The sequence below is a fragment of the Mesitornis unicolor genome, unplaced genomic scaffold (genome assembly GCF_000695765.1).
Source record: "Mesitornis unicolor isolate BGI_N332 unplaced genomic scaffold, ASM69576v1 scaffold9653, whole genome shotgun sequence".
Lineage (NCBI taxonomy): Eukaryota > Metazoa > Chordata > Aves > Mesitornithiformes > Mesitornithidae > Mesitornis > Mesitornis unicolor.
This window is the reverse complement of record NW_010175320.1, coordinates 18,211-40,553: the sequence shown is the minus strand read 5'-3', so window position 1 is coordinate 40,553 and position 22,343 is coordinate 18,211. Positions and strand designations below refer to the sequence as shown.

Here is a 22,343-nt window from a genome sequence, read left to right as displayed (position 1 = left end):
TAATCTTTGAAAAATACTTCTCTACCACATAAATCACTCATTATTAACATTTTTAGGAGCTGAGCAGAATGACACACAGCGATTTTCTTGATCTGCTAAGTACAGGCAAAATGACAGCACATAAACAGCTTGGGTTATCAAAACTGAGGTCCATAAAGCAAATCACAGAAGATAATATCTTTGAAATTAATCTGAAAGCTTTAGATTAACATTTATAGCCAATTTCATAGATTGGAGTTTCCAGAAAACTTTTTTTTTTAAATTATTGATGGATTGTAACAAATCAGGCAAGCTGATTAATTCCAATGTGAGTCCCACTACCACCGATAGCTCTATAAAGGAATAAACCAGTGTTCAATATTAACTGAAAACAAAAACAGTTTTTAGGAAACACTGGGAGGAACAAAGAGCATTGTTATGAATCTGTCCATACACCTGTGTAATGCTACATGTTGAATACAGTTTATTGAAATTTATGGGTTGAATACCCATTTTTTCAAGGGTTACAGAAGAACTAGAAAAACAAAGGCAAAGAGAATAATCAAATGTATGGACTGGCTCCTGCACAAAGAGCATCTAAATAAATCACAACTGCTTATCCTGGAAAAGAGGGCACCTGGATAAGAGATACAGGAGAAGTCTAATAAACTCACAAGAGACAAGAAAAGGGTGAGCACAGACTTTTAATCACCTCTTCCAATGCAAAAATGAGGCAGCTTCAAATGTAACTACTTGGCAATAGGTTTAAAATAAAGAAAAGGGAATATAGTTTCATAAATCCCATAGGAAAGCTCTGGAACACACTACCACACGATGTTGTGCTTTCAGAAGATGTTTTTCTAACTTGAGTACCTCTGCAGGTTAAGGATCTCTTTGTCCCAGGACAGTCACAGAGAGAGATGCATCTGTAGCCATCAGCTACTCTTGACTACTCAGATTCTAATTTGGATTTGTATTCTTCTTTCCCTCCTCTCTGTCAGTGAGAAAATATTGCTCCACACCAGAGCACACTTGCTGTCATAAAGCATCTTGCTGCCACACAAAAAATAAGCTAACTGTAAAGCAATTTAGACTATTCACCAACCAAAAATCAAGATCTGATGCCAGTCCTCACTTACCCAGATCCTCAGGAGTGTCAAACAACTGCTCACATAAGTAGTAGTCGTCTGGATTCAAGTAGGGCAGCTGCTTCAGCAAGGTCTGCTTAGGAATGAGATACAAGACTTCTGCAATATCCCCATCCTCAATAATTGACATCCTTTTGACTGAGTTTCGGAATTTCACCTTTTCCAGCACCAATTCTTCAGTTTTACTTGATCCACACAGCTTCCCAAAGCTGTTTAAGACGGGGAAAGATGGCATTTCTATTCAGCAGCAGCTAGACAAACAATCTCTACTGAATGTACTCAGTCTACTACTCGCAGCACACTGGCCTTCCAATCCTTCTCTTTTTCTCTTATCCACCAAAGAAGATTAAGGAAGATATATTTTTAGTGATTATCTTCAAGAGATTATGCCAGTATGCTTGATCAGGTGACTGCCATCTAAAACCATTGTCATCAGTTGCAAATCATCCCTGGAAATGCAACAATCTGAAGCAAAATCAGAAAGAGTATCTGAAAATCAGATTAGTATTCAGGACATGAGAAAGAACGTAACTGAGGTACATAAGAGGATTAGTTTAAAATCAAAAAACCTTGCTGTATCAGCAATCTTATTATGGAAGAATCGTCATCGCGAGCTACAAATGCACATCTGTGCAATTAATCTACCATGCCCCTGTTCCATGCCCGCTCTGTATGTGTGCTACAGTGAAAAAGTTATAGTAGAGTACTATATATTTGTCCTCCTTTTTGAAGAGCGTCTGCAGGCTGGCTAGCACTACTTCATAAGCAGATTTCTTTGGAGAAATCCTTTCTGCAGCTTTCACTGTCTATTCCGAACAAAAGCACTTAAGCTTTTCCCTAACTATTAAGGACTGGTTTGCTTGTGCTCTCCCCTTTCCTGTGTAGCTGTCAGGAGATGCTTTGCAGATACTGTGCCAATCCTTCCTGCTTCACTTACAAGAAGTATTTACATTAATCCAATTCCAGTGACTTGCTAATCTAATAATCTAATGAATATTTCTCCCTGGGTAAAGGCAGAGTTAATCATCAACTGGGCACTGGAAAGTCACAGGAAATTCCAAAGTGAAAGATTAAAAAACACCTCACCAACCTAAACCAACATTCATAATCTTTAAGCCACAGGTAGACCCCAGACCAGGCCCTGCTCAGAGACAACTTCCGATTCTTAATTTGGCCAAACTCCCAGAGACAACTGTGCAGGCACTGCTCGGCCCCAGGTTTTCAATTCCCCTTAGCATCCACAAGTCAACCCTAGCTGCAAAATGATCTGGTGTAATAATTGCACTGCTTCCCAGAGGGCTTTTGTTAAATCAGAAGGTGAAAAAAGCCATCAACAGCCTTACTGTAGACAGTAGGAAACTGGCATTTAACTCTTCCCTCAAAACCCAGTGTTCAGGTACTGTTTACTGATGGGGACAGGCTTTGAAGAGAAGACTGCTTTATTCACTATTTTAAAGAGAACATATAATCTCACAAAACCAGACTTTGATCATCTGTTATTGCACACATCCTATGAGGTCATTTACTTTTTATTTGCCAAGTAGCAGGATTTCTACGTTACCTTGAAAACAAGCCTAAAATTACAGTTCCCCTTCAACAGCCATTCTCTGGTTTTGTAACCAATCATGGACACACTGGGGCAAAGCTAGAATGCATTAGCACCATTGTACTAAATTTAAAGGGGTGATGCTATTGTGTATTTGAGGAAGAGCTGGCTGAACAAATACAGCAATTTGCATTCTGCCTTAGAGTATCTTCTGGCACATCAGAAGTCTCACTAAAAGCTGTGTTTTAAGTAGGAAATGAAACTTTGTAGCAATTTTTCAGTGTCTCCCAGATTTCACAAGCTACTGACCTGCACACCACAACCACTCAGTGGAAAAGGCAGATCTTCTGAAACTCCAAATCTTCTACCGCTTGAGCTGAAGGTGGATCACCACCCTGTGCTTAAAACACAGGGATGACTCATAGGAGACGGCTGGATGCACTCCAGTACAAGTTATCTCTCAGCTTAATATAAGAGTATCTATTTGTTGCTGGATAATCGGTGAAGGATGTTGACATTTGACAGCTGCAGTGCCAACTATCCAGCCTCACCAACACGTCATGGTAGACTTTGCCCTTTGAGGTAGGTGAGGCAAAAGCACACATTGGACTGACATTAACTCTGCTGCAGGAGTTAATCCTCAGAAAGCAGAAACGTGAGCTCTGCAATAACTTTTTAAACTGTTGCAACATTTGCTACAGCTTGGCTGCCTAAATCCTAGCAGAAAAGCTTGTCCTTCATTGCAGTTTGAATACAGTGGCTTAAGACTGACTCCCAGTCAACCTTCTGTTGTAGTCATGCTGATCCCAACCTCTCAGCTTTATTCACCTCGACAGCCACTACACCAACTACTGCAGTAAGTACTAAACTAGTATGATCTGCTTTGTAGCAGCAGTCAGAAGAAACTGCATTCTATACCCACATAATCACACATCATATAAATTATATAATGCCTCTATTGATTCTGTTAAGTTGCAGTTTGCCCTTGCATATTTACCTCTTAGGTAACTTCAGAAGAGCTGCAACCAAGTGATAGAGCTGAAGGAGAAGAGCAAAGGTACAAGAAGCTGCACCCATGTTCACCCATGCAGGGATCTGTTCCTGCACTTGGCAGGGGACCATGAGAACAGCTCAGTTTAGACTAACATTTTGTGACCCTAACACGACACTGTAGAAGCATCCTGCTTAATTAAAGATAATGTCCTCCTTTCTCCAAGACAGACTACTCCAGTGAAGTGGGCCCCTTTCCAGCCCTGGCTATTGCTGTCATTGTTTGATAATTACAATCTCAAAGACAAAACACTTGCTGCTCCTTGTGACACAATGCAATATGACTTTTTTGCTAGTGTTTTTTAAGTTTTTTAAGGGTATGTCTTTAAGAGCCTTCATCCTGTTAATATGTCATATAAGAGGACAAGAAGAGAGCAAAACAAGACCAGGAAGTACCAGAATGATTCCCGAGCCAGAAGAAGGGCTGCTTGGAGCAGTTGGTCTGAGGGTCAGATCCTTGTGTCCGAGGTAAAGGACAAGGCCTGAGGCAGCCTTGTACAACACAGCTACCAAGCACTGGGATTTGGCCTTAGCCAAACTCAAAAAACACAGTGGCAATCTCCTAGCACTTAAGTCAAGCACTCAATGAATGGAAAAGATTGATATCTAATATTCTTGCTGAACAGAAAAGGGTGGAAAACACAAGAGCACAACCCTGTCCTTATGTTTCTTGAAACACATTCTCAGAAATCTAAGGGGCCCAACCCAGAAGCATCATTGAGGAAATTTCCTCAGTAACTGCCAAATAGCAAAATATTTTAAAATCGCTGCCAATTCAAAGTGGTGCCTAATCCAAGTACTCAGTGCTGGGGGCACGAGCCTTTCCAGAGCACAGTTTGAGGTATGGGCACTTTCCAGTCTGACAGTTTTCACAAGGGACTGGATACGAGACAGGAATTAGGCAGACTTGCTACTTTAAATATTTTATCTCATTACCAACTTTATAAATATTTTATTCATAAATAATTTCAGCCATCTCAATACCATTTTCTATTCAATCCCCTCTGAATTCAGCAAACCAATTGGCTACCCAGATGGTAAATATATATATATATATGTATATGTTTCATATACAACCAGGAATAGAGGATTCTGTATTCTGCCACTAGAACAAAAGTAACAAAAACCCAGACTGCATTACACAAATAAATTGCACAACAGAATAGCAGGCACTAAATAATAACAAAAATTAGATGCCAAGGGCTAAAATCATAGTAGAAGAAATATCCCTTCATCCTCCTGAGAAGCATCAAGGATTAAACTGGCCCTTCAGCTAAATAAAAGGCAGAAATGAGTAGTGCATTAATGGTATCTTTAATTGCTTCTGCCATCAGAATTAAACTCTCTATAAATGCATTTCAGTGTGACTTTATTCTTGTACTGAAAGCAACAGAAAAACTCCAACCAAAAAACCTCAGAAACTGAAGTCTATTGAAGTCTGAATAATAATTCATCAAAAGGTAGCTGCAAAGAAAAATAAAACAACAGAAAAAAAGGTAAAAAAAACCCCAAAATTTTCTTTTTCCCTTATACCACTTCAGAGGGTAAGACATTTATTGCATAGGGAGGTAGCCCCAAATAATGTTTTGTGCATCTGTCCAAGGCAATAGGATTAACTTCCTCTCCCATGTATGAATTCTCACAGATTATTGAGAGTAAGGAGAAGGGGGAAAAAAGAAAAAAAGCCTTCACATAAATGAAAAATAAGCAAGTACTATGTCTATTTATACCAAGGAATACAGTTATCCAAGCAGTAAAATAAGTAAAACAGCAAGAGAGCACAAAAAGTCATTCTAACATTCAAGCTGACACACACATGAAGAAATAAAAGCTTTCTACTTGTGGCAAAATTACTCCATACATGCAGCTTCTTCACTTCTGACACACACGATTTACTTACTGAAGACTGCAGGTTGACGTACAACACACTCAGCTATTTACTGTAAACTGGAGGACACACTTCATCCACATAATGGAGACCAAAAAATCCACATGCACATCTTTGATTTCTTTACCTAAATGCCCAAAACAGGCAGCCATCTTCTGGGCATAGTGACACAAGCCATTCTCACCGTAGGGTTCCTCTGCAAGGAGCTGTTCACTCATTGCTTCAGAAGGAGCTGCCTTTCTCCGCAAAGTCAACCAACTACTGCTTGCTTGAGACTGATAAGACAACAGGGCTTCCTCTTCCAATTTATCTCCATTAATAATTCAGGTACTATATAAAATTTGCTGAGCTCTAAAAACCGGTAGCACAAAGCTACTTTGTGGCTTTTGAAGTAATAATGTTTTAGTCTTTAAAATGTATCTCAGCTTATTATGTTCCAATAGTTTACAGAAAATAATTTCAAATTGCAACAAAATCCATTCTCTTGCTGCACAAGGGGAAATGTTACTGGGATTACACTCAGAGCAGTGAGACATTTAAAATATTCACCCAGTGCAAACCCAGAAACAGAAATACCGCCTTTACAGAAATTTGTTATAACATACTCCAGCAAGCAGACATGGCCACTGCTGTAAGAACCCCACGAGTTCATCATATATTACCATGCACCACTTCCCAATGCTCTATATTTTCTGGGGATTAAAAACAAAAAAAAAGAGCCCAGGTACCAACATCATCACATTTTCTAGCACTTTCTAGCACAGTACGTTTCAAAAGAACTAAGGCACCACAGTCATGAGCAACAGCAAGAGGGTATTTTCTCAGCTCCTCAAATGCAAAATAAAACCCATTTAATCTTGTTCTTATCTTGGCTGAGAAGAAAATACACCAGAACTGACTCAGCAGTGCTGGTCCAACTGCAGCAGCCACACATACCTACCTGTCTCTGTTCTCCTCTTCAGAGTTAAAGGCAGAGCACCATCAGACTAACTAGAGGTAAGGAGAGCATCAAAACAATCCACTACAAGTCACACAAGCAATGACACCTACTCAGTTAAACACCTGCAGAATAGCCCTGGCTGTACTCCTGACTGAGCTGACCATTACCAGTGAAGAACAGACGCTCCTCATGAGCAAATATGCTCCTTGGCCATCACACTTGTTTTTCAACCGTCCACTTAACACTTGCTGTTTCCTCACTAAGATCATATCCATCCATAAAAAGATATTTAGCAGAAATCACAGAATGAGTGCTGATGTCCATATTAAGCACTGTTACACTTCAAAAAGAGATCTGTGCTAGTACATCTAGATGCAAATTTTACTCACAATAGACTGAAAAGCCTAGTTATTAATATTTAGTATTACTTCAACAATTTATTGTCTATAAGATCATAAGATACATTTTTAAAAGAACTGAAGGGCACAGCTATCTTTTATTATGCTAAAGGCCATGAAGGGTCCATATAGATGTGACTTTTATAGACGGCAGGTCTCTACCAAGTTAGTTTACTGGTTTCAAGCCATACAAGGTTGTATAAGGTAGGTTATATTACTGTGTGTAGCAAGAGGAACATAAAGACCACAAAGCTAGAGAGCATCTCTACACTGGCACAAAAAAGAGTGGCTTACTGAAAAGGGCTAACTCGGGTTAAACTGATGTCAAAGATAAAATATGCTTTACGACTAAGCTGAGCAACCCAAATATGTTGACCCACAAGTCTCCCATACAGGCTTGTTATCAAGCTGCCAAGACGCGATTTTTTCTTCACTGCTATTAGGACTGACATTTAACTAATCATTAGCTAAACTCCATCCAAAACACCTGTTTTTGCAGCACGCACAAGGAAAACACAGTCCTGAAGAACTGTTACAAAGTCTGTCAAACCCATGAAATCTGTGAATGTCTGTATGAAAGGATAGTAGCAAGTTCAAGCCTGATTAGGATGAAGCTACATTTGTATCATCTTACACTGCATCAAACATTAACTCTTTGAAAACCCATCTGGGAATTCCTCAAGGTGGTGCGCTGCAAATTGGATCTCAGTTTTCTACACTAACAGCAAGATTTGCACGCACAAGCTATTTTGTTAAAATAATTCAGAAGTGAGAAAGCAAATGTTATTTTAAGCCTTGATTTCTTCCTGGTGTTAATTCCAAAACATACATGAAACATTGCTTTGCCCTTTAGTCTTCTATTACAGTTTGCAACCAAGAAAAAACACAAAACACAACTACATCTCCATCTCAGACTTCACTAAGACCACATGGTGACAATTTCCTTTCCTAACTGATGACATTTGCAAAATCTTTCAGCTGAATTAAAGCATTGTGCTCAGCTTCCTGTTATCAACTACGTATGATAACTTTCACGGCACATGAGCTTTTGGTAACAAAAGAGCAGCTTTGCAGACCTTTGCAGAGCTGGACAGGCAGCATAACAAGCTCTCAGGAAGGCTTTTCCCTTTGCTGTACATTCAGAAATTGAATCTGACTCACTTCCCTAAACTCCAGCATCCACCGAGTTTATCCTCCAGTGCAGCAATGCACGTTCAGATTAAACAAACAAAAATATCAAAACAATGTGCTTGAGATTACATCTAATCATCTTTTTCCTGGACAACAGGAGAGAGCAACAGCAGCCATTTACCATCATGTGCAATTATCAGCTGGGCTGAAATAGCACACAGAAAAATCAATTCCCAAATGAAATATTTAAACGATGGTAGGGAAAAAAACCACCAATAATGTCAGTTAGCAAAGTACTGTCCACTACCTCAGGAAGCCTTAAAACATTCCTTTCAAGCATCAACTATGGGCCACTGTCAGGGCTCACATACACATCCACTGCAAATGCAAGGATGGTTTAAATCAATTTCATAACTACATCATTTCTATTTTGGACAATCCACTTTCACTAAGAATATTTCAAATAAATAAACATAAATTGCTTTTTAAAAGCATCTATTAAGTTCATCTATAAGCAAGAAACAAATCTATTTGTAGAATTTCAAATTCAGTAACATAAAACAAAATAGTGTTTCCACCTTCTGCAGGAAACTGGTATCTGTGAAGGTTATGCAGTTTCATTTTTAAAATTATTTCTTCCACCAGGTTTAAAGCTAAAGCAGAGACAGACAACCAAATCCCCAACCTGTGATACAAAATGGGCAGTGCCTCTGAGGCAGAAAGCGGAAAATTCATCTATTCAGAACAGGACCTCGATCTGCCAAAGAAACCAAAGTAAGCGGCTTCATCACTCCCTTTCCATCATTTGATGTTCATGCAAAATGAATTCTGCAATCAAGTCTGGCTATAGCTGTCCTTTAACAAAACAAATACAAAAAAATATTACATTTACTAGGTCTTAAAGTGTCCATTCTTTCTAACACCTATGCCTAAAGGCTTTTTTTCACCAATTAGATGTAATCATTCAGAGCTCCAGAGCCCTTTACCTTGGTGACTGATGACAACAGGAACTATAGAAGTACCACAGATAATGCCAGTAGGGAGTAACCAGTCAGCATTAAAGAAAGAGGTCATGTAAAACACAGCCGAATGCTTCTCCTTGATCTTAATTACCTTCTAACTTCATTACCATATTTCTTAATGATTTTCCAATAGATTGTAGCCCTTATTTAATACTAAAAGTGCTCATTTCCCCTGGGGAATCATGTCACCTGATAAGGCAAACCTAACTAATTCTGTACAACTTCTCTGATCTGAAAATTCCATTTTTAGTTAAGTTATTCTGCCCCAAACAAGCAAAATCTCTGTGATGCTGTGACTAGAAGAGTGCATGGTTAACAGGTTATGACAAAGAGCATGATTCAACCAAAGGCTCTTTACCTTACTTTATCAATTCCAATGTTTACTTCAGACAAGTCATGGAAAAAAAAATCTCTGTCCTCAACTATTTTCAGACACAAAATACAGTGTCTGCATTAATGGATCCTTCTATTGTATTAGTACAAGATGAGGTGGCTCAGCATTTTATTTCCTGGCAGCACAAGGCTAATCTATTGATCTCTAATGTCAAGAACACTGCATCATGTATTCCTATAGCAAAATCAAGCTTTTTTACTTAAACGTCGGAAAAAAAACAACTGTAATTGTTGACAACCGATGCACTTTTGTAGGTAGGATATAGTGAGAGCTATGCAAAATGTAAATAAAAAAGCACTGCACCCCCAAGACTCTGTATCATTAAACAACTGACTCAACAGCACAATTCAAGTGCTTGCCTATCTCAGAGCTTATAAATAATCTCACGGCTTCCATGGGGCCATGTACTATGCTTGAAGTTAAAGAGATGCCTAAGCCACTCTAGGGAATAATTAGCACAAAGGAAGCTGGCAGAAGCTGGCAGTCCTTCAGATATTCAGTAGAAAGCTGGTTTTATTTCTACTCCTGCTTAGGTATCTTTTATTTAAACAGATATCTGAGAAGCAAATAAGTACTGTGGAAAAACACAGAAAATTGGTAATTTTCTTCTACTTACTTGTGGTCATTACTGTGTATCAGGTCAGCCTGTAATAGCCTGTAAAGCAGCACTTAAAGAACAACAACAAAATAAAGACAAAAAATTCCAAACTGAATTATATTAGCTAGGGGCCCCGAGAGCTAGAGAAGGTACATTAACATAGCTCCCCATTGTGTTTCATATTCATTTTGCTTTTCCAGACAATCACAAAGGTAACTTCAAGCAAGTAAAGACTTTCAAAATAAATATAATTCCTCTAATCAGACTTTTTTCTTTACTTTTCCCTTCTTGAACTTTGACATTTTTCTTCCAGCTGAGAGGAGAAACTCTTTGTGAGTGTCTCTTCACAATGCAGACTTCATAGCAACTGAGACAGAAATAAGTTGGGAAGCAAAGAGATCAAAGTTGAAAGCTGAGTGTTCTTTCAATCCTCGTTTCTTGTACCTTTATAAGGAGGAATGTGTTACAAGCATGACATCAAAAAAAGCACCACTCCTCTTGTTATGTATTAAAATAAACTGGATATTATTATACTCCCTTCTGACAAATTACATGATTACAAAAGTATACACAGCAACTTTACTCAAACACCGAACAAAGAATTAAATCGGGAGAAATTATTCTCCAGGTCGCTGCAGGACTTCCTGAGCATCTTAGTTTAACATTCCCCATTCTCTCCTAACAGTGGATCTTCCGCTGTGAATGTAGAACCAGCACTTATGATCATAAGAAGAATTATTTATCTTGCTCCATCAAACTCTTAACTCTATAAGGGTAACATTTGCAGTCATAGTTCCCTCTCTGAGCTTCACTGAAGCCTAAAAGAGATTCATACCATAAAAACTAATTTAAGTACCTACCAGAAGCCAGTACAAACTTTTTGTCAGTGTCTGTCAAAACTAAGAATAGGAGGTTACCTTTCTCTATAGTGGAAAGCATGGCACTGCTACAGGATGCCAGAAATGACATCAGAGCAGTTCATCCGCTGCCAACATTCCTACTAAAAGCAGCTTTAAATATGCTGTGTTGGCTAATCTTTGTTTTGCAATTAATTAAATCCTACAGAACTGTTGAACCCTTCCTCTCGTGATCAGCACTATCTACGGGCTAAATCAGCTGCGCGCGCACACACAAGTGAACAAGAGCGACGTGAAAAACTAAGAAACTGTCAGTTAAGCAAAATTATGATTCTGTGAGCAGCTCACTTCTCACGCAGGGATCATGTTCTGTACTGGCAAAAAAGAGGCACGGACACATTTGAAAATACATTGATGGGGCAGATGAAAGACTCAGAATTCAGTTCAATTTATTCATGACAGAAAATGACATATAACGTACCATACAACTACTAGTATTTGATAAACTAAGGGTTTGGTCCTCTTGGGTATCCCATGGTCTCTCTCAGCTTGTTTTTTTCTTGATAGTTAAGAAGAGTCTTCCCAAAAAACCTCTGTAATCTGGCACCAATGGGAAACACACCAGGCACAGAAACACACCAAACCTCCAAAGCTGACAGGACTTTAAAAAGGAGAAACGTCCTTGTCCTGAAAACAGGTCCAGCTGGGTTTGTACTTTACCAGTGCCACTCAACACAGAACAGGCCTTATCTTATGATATTTCCCTGACATGTACAATGTTGTGAAGCTGTGTCGATCAAATCCTATGAAAGTTATTCAATGACTGTACTAAATGAACTCCTGGTCCTGCAGTGGAAGGGGAGGGCATTTGGCATCTAGCAAGCTACAATTTTGGAAGAGAAGGTAGGAAATAAGGTCTTACAAGACCAGGAAAAATTGTTCCAGTAGTACCACAAACTATAGGAAGGGTGAATGGGTCAAATGGAATAGCTACAAAGATCTAAGAGTGCTATGTTGACAGCTAGATTGATATTTACCATATTTACAAGAATGATTTACAGCAGTATTTCTTCAGCAAGTATTTCTTGATCTTATCCTGATACTGCTTGACCAAATGCCATCTATTGAGGTTATCTGTTTTTGACAGTTAAGGTCATGTGTGTCGTGGGCTACTAAGAAAAGTAGTTTTTCCAGCAGGTGAACTTTAAACAAAAATGAGTTTTTTCAATTATTTATAAATAAACTGTAACTAAAACATAATGTGAAGTTAAGATGGCCTTTGCCATCTTTAAGAGAGAATCTGCTGCTGTATTCTCAGTTACCATCGCAGAGTCTCTATGCTTTCTGGTACTTAAGATACATTAAATGTTGCATCTAGACAGTTACTCTACAACGGGATGACAGATTCTTTAGTTTATGCAGAGTGCAAACAACTATTAACAGCCCACACTAGGAGGTTTGTTTGGGTTTTTTTAAGTATACACACTCCCTCAGTCTCATGCAAGGCTTAGATTTCTTTACTTGTGTTGATACTATCACTGTGGTACTTGTTTCATATACATATTTACCACTAACACAGATCAATGACCATAAAAAATTCCCTTTTCCATGCAGTTCAGCTTCAACATCCCTTCTGGTATTAACACTCTCTACGCATCTTCAGTTGTTTGAGTTTTGCCCTGGTATGATTTAGGAATAGTTCTGCAATTGAGAATAGCAAAACACCCCCAACAACAATTAAAGAAAGAGGCAAACCAGACAACCTGTCAGGCTGTGCCAATAAAAACTGATTGATGAACTTCTAGCAGCACTGAGCAGTATTTTCAGATGAATCAGTTAAAACAGGTGCTGACCACCACAGGATTTATCAGTAGAGAACCTTATGTTAGAAACATATGTAGTGCACATTTTCAGACTGAAGCTAGTTGGCAGTTTCCAGTTATTTCCTTTTTAACTATGAATGGAATGACAAGATAATGCATTATTTTGTAGTACTTTTCTGATTGTTTTGTAACTGAGTTTTTTTCCCCACATTTATGCTTTGTTGGAATCCAAATCCTCCCAGTAATTTAGAATTGATTAACTGATTCTGAAGAAGTTAAAAATTTTCAGTTCCCCAGGTGCTTGCTTACTGAATTGTCATCAGAATAAGGTCAGGCCTTTCAACTCAAAACCAGACATTAATTAAAAGGCATAATTAAAAATGAAAGTAAAACAAACCAATTAATTTTCATTACCCACTTCAATGAAAAGACAAACAAATATCCCCAAAAGTTATCTCTATATTAGATTTCAAAAGGGCTACACTCTCAACCTCCTCCTAACACTAGAGGAGTGAAAATGCAAACACCTACAGAGTAGCAGGGAGCAGAACTCAATCTTCTCTCCTGTGCTTTGTCAGCCTCTCAGGAGTTTATCTGGTAATCTCCTTAGCCACTCAAGAGGCCACCTGCACCAGCCAAAGCAGGCAGAGATACAAGCGAGTCTCCCCCAGATCTCAATATATCTGGTCAGGGATGGAGAACCAGATATTCAGCCTGACCTCACTATAATGAATTCCCATGGGACTTGGACAAATGTTCATTTGAGCAATACATTCATGTAATGATACAGTAGTTTCCCATATCACAATAATACAGAAATAGCTGATTTTAACAAAATTTTGGGGATATTTGTATTATACTTCTGTGGAGATTAATTTATATTAACGTAATAAATCAAAACTAGTACTTTAGGGAAGGAATTCTGAATAATTTTGCACTCCTAATTCAGCACATATTCAGAGAAACAACAGAAACAGAACTGTTCAATCTAGTTCAATATGAGGTTAACTGTTTGCCCTACAAAGACTAATTGGGAATGGAAAAAATATTTTTTGTTGTTATAAAAAGTTGGTAGAGACTTTGGGTTGTGGTAGGTTGTTGGTTTTTTTAAGGTAAATTGATACTTCTCATAAAGAGATATACACAGTTCTTTCATATGTCTACCTACACATTTCTTAAGCTCCAGACACATAAAGATAGATGATATCTGTGAGATGTTATGTTTAAGTGACAAATATTGGACTAGACAATACAAAGAAAAAATAAGACTTTACTTCTTCCAGCTCTAACCCCTGAAGTCAAATGGGTACCCCAAGGGTTTATTTATCTGTCCAAGCATAACAGAGAAAGAAACTACCCACACTTGAGTTACCAGGAAAGCTAAATATATCTTTTTATACTTATGCCTCTTCCTCCGCCTTTTTCTAAGACTGTGGTATGAAAAAAGAGAAATGTTTACTAAGCAAACTTGGATTTGCATGCCTCTTGGATGCAAAGAGTATCCACTTCGTATCACTGTTGTAACTTACCACCAAAACTGTGCTGGATGTGCTTTTGGTGTTTAGAAGCAAAGTGCTTTGAGCCTCATCTCCTATAAACTCTGCAGGTTGCCACACGCTGGCATTCTGCACTGCACAGTCATACCTGCAGCACCTTTGAATGAGGAAAAAGCACTGCTCACCAGCTACAGCTGCCCGACATCCCGCTGCCTGCCCTCTGCGCAACAGCAAACAGAAGTGACAAGTCACAGGACAGCCAAGGGCTTGCAGGTGTGCTCACTCAGTAAGGCACAGACTGTACAATGCTTCCTCCGGTTAAATTCCAAGGAAAGCTGCCCTCAATAGCACCCTAAACCAGATCTGTTATCAGCTTTTCATTCAAAGCATTAATTAACAATACTTTGAACTTTTATGCCACCTTCCATTACAAAAGTCTAAAACCTCTCTATACAGTATGTTGCCTTCATCTTTACCTATAAGACAGAGAAACTGCAAAACAGAGCAGGGAAGTACCCCTCACAAAAATACACATGGAGTCAGAGGTGGATAACAAGCCTGCTTACTTCCACTCTGCTCCTTATATGAAAAAATCCAGTCCGGGGAGAAACACATGGACACATGCACACACTGCTCTGCCATGTAACAAAGTTCACTGTTCATAAAATACACCAGACTGGGAAAGTGCTCAACTGTTACATCAGTAAAAAACCCCAAACTAAATCAAAGAAATTTCCTTATCAAGAAACATCCCAATTGCAGCCCAACAGAACTTCCTCAGCCTGTTTTACTTCTGTAAATCCAAGAACTAACGTCCTGTGGATGGCTTAACCTATGTAATTTATCTAGAGAGATCTACAGAGCAGAGCCATAGCCCAGGACAAACCTTTGCCGTTTGCGGAGCTCTGAAGTATTTCTAGTTCCATTTGGGCTCTCAAGCAGTAATGTTTCAGGACCTCAAAAGCTACAGCCTTTCAGAGAACAGATGACAAGCTGGAGGAACACCAGAGATCCTTCAGAGGTGGCTCGCTCTATGGCTTTACTTCTAGTATTTCCTGGGTTGAACAGTACTAAAGGGAGTGGCCCGAGCAAAATAGGTGTGTCTGTGTTCCCAAACAGTTTAAAGGAAGAGTGACTATTTTCCTTCAGATATTCCATTACTCATCAGGACCACAGTACGTTGTCATTCAAGCCGTGACAAGTTCCCATGTATTGACCACCTCAAAGCAGCTGGTATTGACAACTTTCTTTTTCATATTAAAGGATCCTAACCAGCCTCAAAGGTTGACTGCAAACAGACTTGGTCTTTACTGTTTTCTTTCTATTTTACTCTGTGTCTTATCTCTACTCTACTGCTTTTCTTTTATGGCTATGTTGCACCTAAACTGTCAGTGGAAGATGGGGATCAAAGAAACACTGTTGCCACTTTCCACACACACCTACAGCAGAGAAAGCCAAAATCCCAGGCATCTTCCCCAGGTTCCCACGACACCCACCCGGACAGAGGCCATTAGGCTGACTGTAAGTGCAGACTTCCAGGCATTTCCTTCTACGCAGTTGTACGTATCCACAGACAAACTGTTCCCTGAGCAGCTGAATTAATCAATCTTCTTTTTTTTTCCTCACAAATTTGCGTCAACAACCTCAACAACCATCAGATTTGCTGTATCTATTTGTAACAACCTCTTGGCAATACCATTTCCAGAAATACTTCCATTTTTTTCCCATTTGTCTGCTTTCCCACTTCCCCTCCACATCCTTTAAATCCATCCACAAAACCCTTAAGCTGTCTTCCTTAACTGCTTCAATATCTCCAGTTTCTACCCATACTTCCTAAACTGCACACTCTCTTCATTCATTCTCATCCTTCTCTTGTGCCCCAACTACTGGTTAGTATCTTGAAGTTCTGTTTCCCTGAAATGAGGAGAGAGGGAAGGCAGAGCAGCTGTATAACCCTCATGTCCTGGGAAATGAGGCTAGAAAGCAGTCAAATGCAAGGTGCGGAAGCTGACAACTTGCAACGTGAAGCTCTCTCTAGACCACATTTACTTTACTCTTTACATTTTTATGGACTGAGAGATGCTGCTGTAACAAGAATCCCATTTTATCCCTAAGATTTCACTTTTAGATGACAAAAAAATCCACTATTTCTCCTCTAAACACGTATGAAAAGATGCCAGAAACACACAAAAACTTTCGGGTTCCTGGGTGGGAACTGCTAAATCCAAACAATTTTTGGCCAACTACTTTTAATTCTCTGCTTCAGATACTAAATCCTGAATTTCCTGAAGTCTTGACTTCATTTTCCCCACACTGAACTGTCATCTTCCCAGCCAGCTCGTTAAAATACACACTCATGCAGTCGCACAGACAAATGTAAACACAGGCACAGGATCTGGTCTCTCTACCTTTATTCTCAGTCTGGCATTCTCCTCCTCTGGCGCTATACATTTTGTTTGCTGCCAAATTAAGCGGAGTGCAGGACAGGGCGTTCACCCAGTTTGGATTTTAACGTGCCTGACTGAAAACTATTAGCTCATCAGAAACACTGCTTTCTCTCCACCCCCATTCTTCTTTTTAATAATCAAAGCACTCCACGCTTTAATTACCATTACTGCCACTCTGATGTGGTAAGTAGATACAACTATTCTTGTTCTACAGACAAAAAACATAAAGCACTATATCCCAGAAATTATAGACCACTAGCATTTATTCCTTTTATTTACTCTGCTCCTAGATACAACTGCGTATTGTGTATCCATCTCAAATACAGTGGTGAGGGCGAGCTCTGCGAGTCCAGAAATAAGCTTTTCTGTCCTCATTAAGAGACAAGCTCCTGAAGTATGCCAGTGCGGCTTCTGCAGTTCACCACATTTGTATCTCTCTTGTTTAGGTGAAGAGATGAAAGAGAAGGAAGACGAGGATGATTCCACATACATCTACGTATTGTGTAAGTAATCACTGTCACACTAGCTATGTATTACTAGCATCTATAGCATTAGACACTATATTCAAGACATAATTTAAGTCTTCTATATGGCTGTATATATACATAAGCGTATCTTCTGTAATACAATTGATTATATGCTGATTTTCATTGTTGGTAAATTAACTGGCCATACCTAGTAGTTTTGTACGCCATGTGAGAAGCAATCACTTCTCACACATTGTACCAGTCCCAAGTCTCATCTCAGTAACTCCTATCCATGTTCCCTAATGCTGAAAGTCTCCTCCAGAAACTTGGGAGAATTTGAACTCTGCCAGTGTGCTGTCATAAACATTGCATGTTGTTCCCATGAAAAAAAAGCCATGCAAATCTCGCCAAATGACAAGACTTTGAAACACTGCAGTCTATTATTCTCAGCAGAGAGATGTTTTTGTTGGCTTTTAAAGCTCAGCAAAGACTTGCTGGCTATCAGTTCTCCAGCAATTTTATCGGATTCAGCTTATTTCATCCTCCACAGTTCTCAGGCCTATTGTAATTCCTACAAAATGACTGCGAACAATCAATCCTCGTGCTGCAAGTGATCTGCAGAATGACACTGGTGCTGGAAGAACAGAAAGACAAAGTGTTCTCCAGGACTCCATTACACAGACCAACAATCTGACAATTCGTACATTTAAGCATTCATTTCTGTGATTTTCTTTTTTTTTTAATTATTGCCTTTTATTCCTCCAGACTTCATGTAACCCAAACAGAAGCACCCACAGTCATAAACTACCTACTATCAGAAAACCTGTAAATCAAGAATCTTATCAGCCACTTCAGCCAGCCACGGGTCCATGAGGCAGCACATTCCTGTTGTGTCTAGTAGCAGACACCCAAGGCATCACAATTTCTCCTTCAAGTTTCAAAAGCAGTTCATCCTAGACAACATTAGACCATATTTGCTCAGCCTGCTCCCTGGAGATTTTATTCCTGTTGAGATATTCTTTCCATACTACAGATGAGGAAAACACCAGGCAAACCAAGCGATCTGTCCAGGACCTCAAAACTCTATGCCTGGCTTAAAAACTAAATCTAGGTCTCATGAATCCCAGCCCAATGGTCTAAGCCATTCCATCTTCTGTTTAAAGAAAATTATTTATGCAAAAAAACCCCAAACAACTCAGAAGTAAAAAAAACCAAAAGATACTTTAAAAGAGACCAATAAGTTCTTATCAAAGGAAATTAACTTACCCAGATCCTTCATAGCTTATCTCCTTATTTCTTAGCACTCCAAGTCCCACATAATAGGAAATGCCCCTACACAGTTCCTGCGGATGGCACAGAATTTTCACCAGAGCTGATTCACAAGTGACAGCAGCAGAACCCGCAGATCACAGGAGGAAAATTACAAGCAGACTTTTCCTCATTACTTCAGCAAACAATTTCCCTCACCTCCCAATCTAGGCTGAGAGTCCTGATTGCAAGTAATTCTTCTTCTCATTTACAGCTTCCAGTGGCGACTCATCCAGAATTCTTCCCCATCCTGTGAAATTACTACATCACTGTCAATGCCTCTGTCTCACAGCAGAAACAAATTTACAGTGACTTCCTCAGAGCTTGTGCACAGCAATTATTTTCAAATGTAATTGCTCAGAACAAGTGTTATGCCATGTATTCTGAGCTCCATAAAATGAAACTTTATAGACATATAAAGTGTAGCCAGGCAAACACTCCTTTCCTGTGCATTGCTAATTGCATCTTAATTATAGCATTTTACATGTATTTATGCACCTTTCATCCTAGTGTATCCCAGAGCATTTTGTAAACTGTCACACGGATTTAAAAGGAGGTCTGTATTAATACAGAGCTACCAGCACCCAGACATCTCCAGAAGCCAGTGCAGCAGCCTGTAGATAAATTCATTATGAGAGAGATTTGGGCCAACGGCAGAACACTGAATCTCTGCAGTTGATAAAGACCTTCCCTCCCACTTCAGACATCATCTGAAATTCTTGCATATCCCTTTCATTTGATGATCTCAATGTTTTAAAAACATTAATTAACTTTTACAGTATTTTAATTAGGTAAGGCATAAATAAAGATCTAAAATCTGCAATGGCTCTGCTAGTAGGCAAGAGGAAGTGCTTCAGGGAAAAAGCATGTGAACCAGGGCAAATACTGAGTGCTTTGTTTAGATTCTCTCTCACATCGCAGCAAAATGGTGGTTTAGCTGGAGACTGCCTCCAGATCAGTGTTTAACAGCTACCAGTGCACCTATTGTCTCTATTTTTTCTACTTACTTTTGGAATACCTTCTACCTTTTCATTGTTTTACATTTTGAAGTAGTGAGCTTCATCCTGCATTCCAGTACTGTAGGAAGAAACACTTCCAAAGTAGCTTTTTTTGCTTTTAAGTCTGTCCCCTGCTGATTTGATCATGTTGAGACTGAAATTCTTACATCCTCAGGAAAAATAAAAAATAAAATAAAATAAAATAAAATAAAATAAAATAATTCTCTACATGCTTCCTCTGCTCAAAGATTTGAGAATATTTTATTGTGGCTCTCAACACCACTCAGTTTTAAAGGTAAACAAACACAGAAACCAAATTTTTCCAACACAGTAATCTGAAACAGACTTTGCATCTGCAAGAATACAAGCTGTTTATTTTTAGGTGTCTAATTTTAGGCAGCTAGTTTTAAAAATTCCACCCGTACAGATGCCAAGTTATTTTCTGAGATCACACATCCAGCAAGCGACAGCCCTGATGAAAAAGCCCAGGCACCCTTGGCCTTACCCTTATTATCAGAAGGCAAAGAGAAGGAGTAAACTGCACGCTCCCTGGCATAGCCATGCAGGAAGGACGGAGGCTGAGTCAATTCTACTGGGATTTCAATGCACACTTGCAAGAAACGCAAATATTCCAGTTGTGATACACTGAGCTTTAAATAATTCTAAGACTAAAATGACAGTCTCCATCACACTTCATTTAAAGATTTACTTAACTAGCTTAAGGTAAGCTAGGTGTTTGCAAAGCTACAATAATTCTTCCCTCTGCTTTTCCACGCTCAACGGCAGCTTGGGAACTTGCTGATAGTGACTGCTTTCCCCTGATTTGTCTTTTAAGTCAAGTGCCCCACAATGGATCATAAATGGATAACGTGAAGATAAAACATTTGGCAGACACTCGACTGTCAAATGCTGTCTGTTGCCAAGAACCAAAATAGGATCTATTAAAATAATCTCATTAATTAACTTTTCTGTGACTCAATTTTTTATTGGCATCTTGTTGGTTAAGCAAATGCTTTTTCTTTCAGAAGGAAAGTGTGTTAAGCTTAAGGAGTGACAATTAGCAGTATCACGGGCTGACATTTAACAGATCTTTCCAATAAATAACATCGGGCTAGATCCCCAGCTAGTTCTGGGTGATTCTGCTTCCTGATACTAAAAGAACAGACAACTTTTCTCCTCTTGTAGTGGAGACATCAGTTTACATCAGCTGACAATCTCCATCCTAATTTATTGCCATCTTTTTTCCTTCAGCTTTGGGGAGCTACTAAATAATGCACTACAGTACTAAAATTCTGATACGCTGTTTCAGTAATTACCTTTAAAAAAATTACTACAGATTTTTTTGAACGGTCCTAATTTTGATACAAGTTGGCTGCAACTGTGATCCACTTGCCAAAGGATTCTCAAAGAAAAGAAAATATATTCTGTCAGTGGCAGAATAATATTTACATCCTTGACTTATTTCAAGGAGGACTCAACCCTGAAAGATGTCAGCTAAGTCCTAAATGCAAGGCCTGGCTGAAAGATTAATTCACAATGAACAACAGCCATAAAGATTATCAGAAAGTAAAAAAATGGTCTCTATTACACCAAAACAAAGCCTAGGCCTGTAAGCACTGCACATGAAAGAAAACTTACTGATGCTCCTGCAGGCATCTTGAATGTGTGAATGCTTGCTACAAGCTAAAACAGACCAGAAATGCAAAAGACGGTGTACGTCACTTCAAGCACAACAGCATTTTTTTAAAAATGAAGACAGTTTAAACAGTGCCTCCATTTTTTTGTCCACTTTTTTCTTTAGTGTCAGTGAAAACTTTTTCGTATGTTCTGAGTATTGTTCAGAGAGAGGCAGGGTTCTGTTTATGCTCTGCAAAGAGATAGAGGAAAACAGGGAAGTAAAACCAATTTTCTCTATAAAAACCAGCAGGAAAATGTAGAAGTTACGAGCCCACAGTATAAACAGTGATAGGCAGAAGTCAATACTGCAGGTGCTCTTCTTCAGCCTTATCCCAAGTGGCATTATCTGTGTCAGGAATTTTAGTACAACACATCCCACCTGTCATCACAGGAACTCCTCAGTCTGTGACAAGATACACCAAGACATGAGCAATACTCAGTCTTACGGGTTCCTGAGACTGGGTCCATCTCAACAGCCAGATTCCCATATGACCTGGTGGGAGTACTTAAAAATGGAAGCTTATTTAATTTACCAACGTCTTTGTGATATTACATCCTTTGCAAGAATGGAAAGAATATGCTAATACAATCTCTAAAATGAACACTTCACTGTTCCTTTTTGTAAGAAATCTAGGTGTGGCCCTGAGCTGAAAAATAGCATGCCCAGATGGAAGGAATGGATGCAACTCTCCGGTGAATTAGGTTCAGTCGTCAGCAATCACAGGCTGTAACACCACACAGCTCCTTATATAACCTGATCAAGCTCCAACTTAAAACATGTAACATTTACAAGTTCCACTGGAAGGCTGGTGTAAAGATTCATTTTCTTCTAGCTCCTATAATAAATTTTTTAATGGGATGTTCATTTTTTTTTTCCTTCTGACAACATCATCATATTAGTTAAAATGGCTCTTCTCCCTTCACAAGTGCCATATAGTTTTGGATGTATGTCCTGACCGGTACATGTTCTCTTTTGCTAGGCTGAAGCAACACACACTTGTTTGGAGACCACCCCACCAGCATCCTAACATCAAAAAAGGCATCAACTTTTTTCTCTACATTCACTTCCTCCTGGTAAATGCCTACTGTACAAAATCCTTCCTCTTAGTCCCCAAGCACACAAAGGTCTCTTCCTAAGTAAAACTGAATTCATCTGATTTCTATGATTTGCCCTAA

General features: G+C 39.0%; 1 protein-coding gene across 1 annotated transcript in view; it reads right to left on the bottom strand.

The window, feature by feature from the left end:
- The window catches only part of LOC104538218 (actin-binding LIM protein 1-like), a gene marked incomplete at its 3' end in the record, with an annotated part of 62,826 nt that extends 61,464 nt beyond the window's left edge, over positions 1 to 1,362 (bottom strand). Inside the window, exon 1 of the mRNA XM_010181340.1 lies at positions 1,119 to 1,362. Within this exon, the coding sequence (XP_010179642.1) occupies positions 1,119 to 1,362 (244 nt within the window). The remainder of the gene's footprint in view (positions 1 to 1,118) is intronic.
- Between the last annotated feature and the right edge of the window lie 20,981 nt (positions 1,363 to 22,343).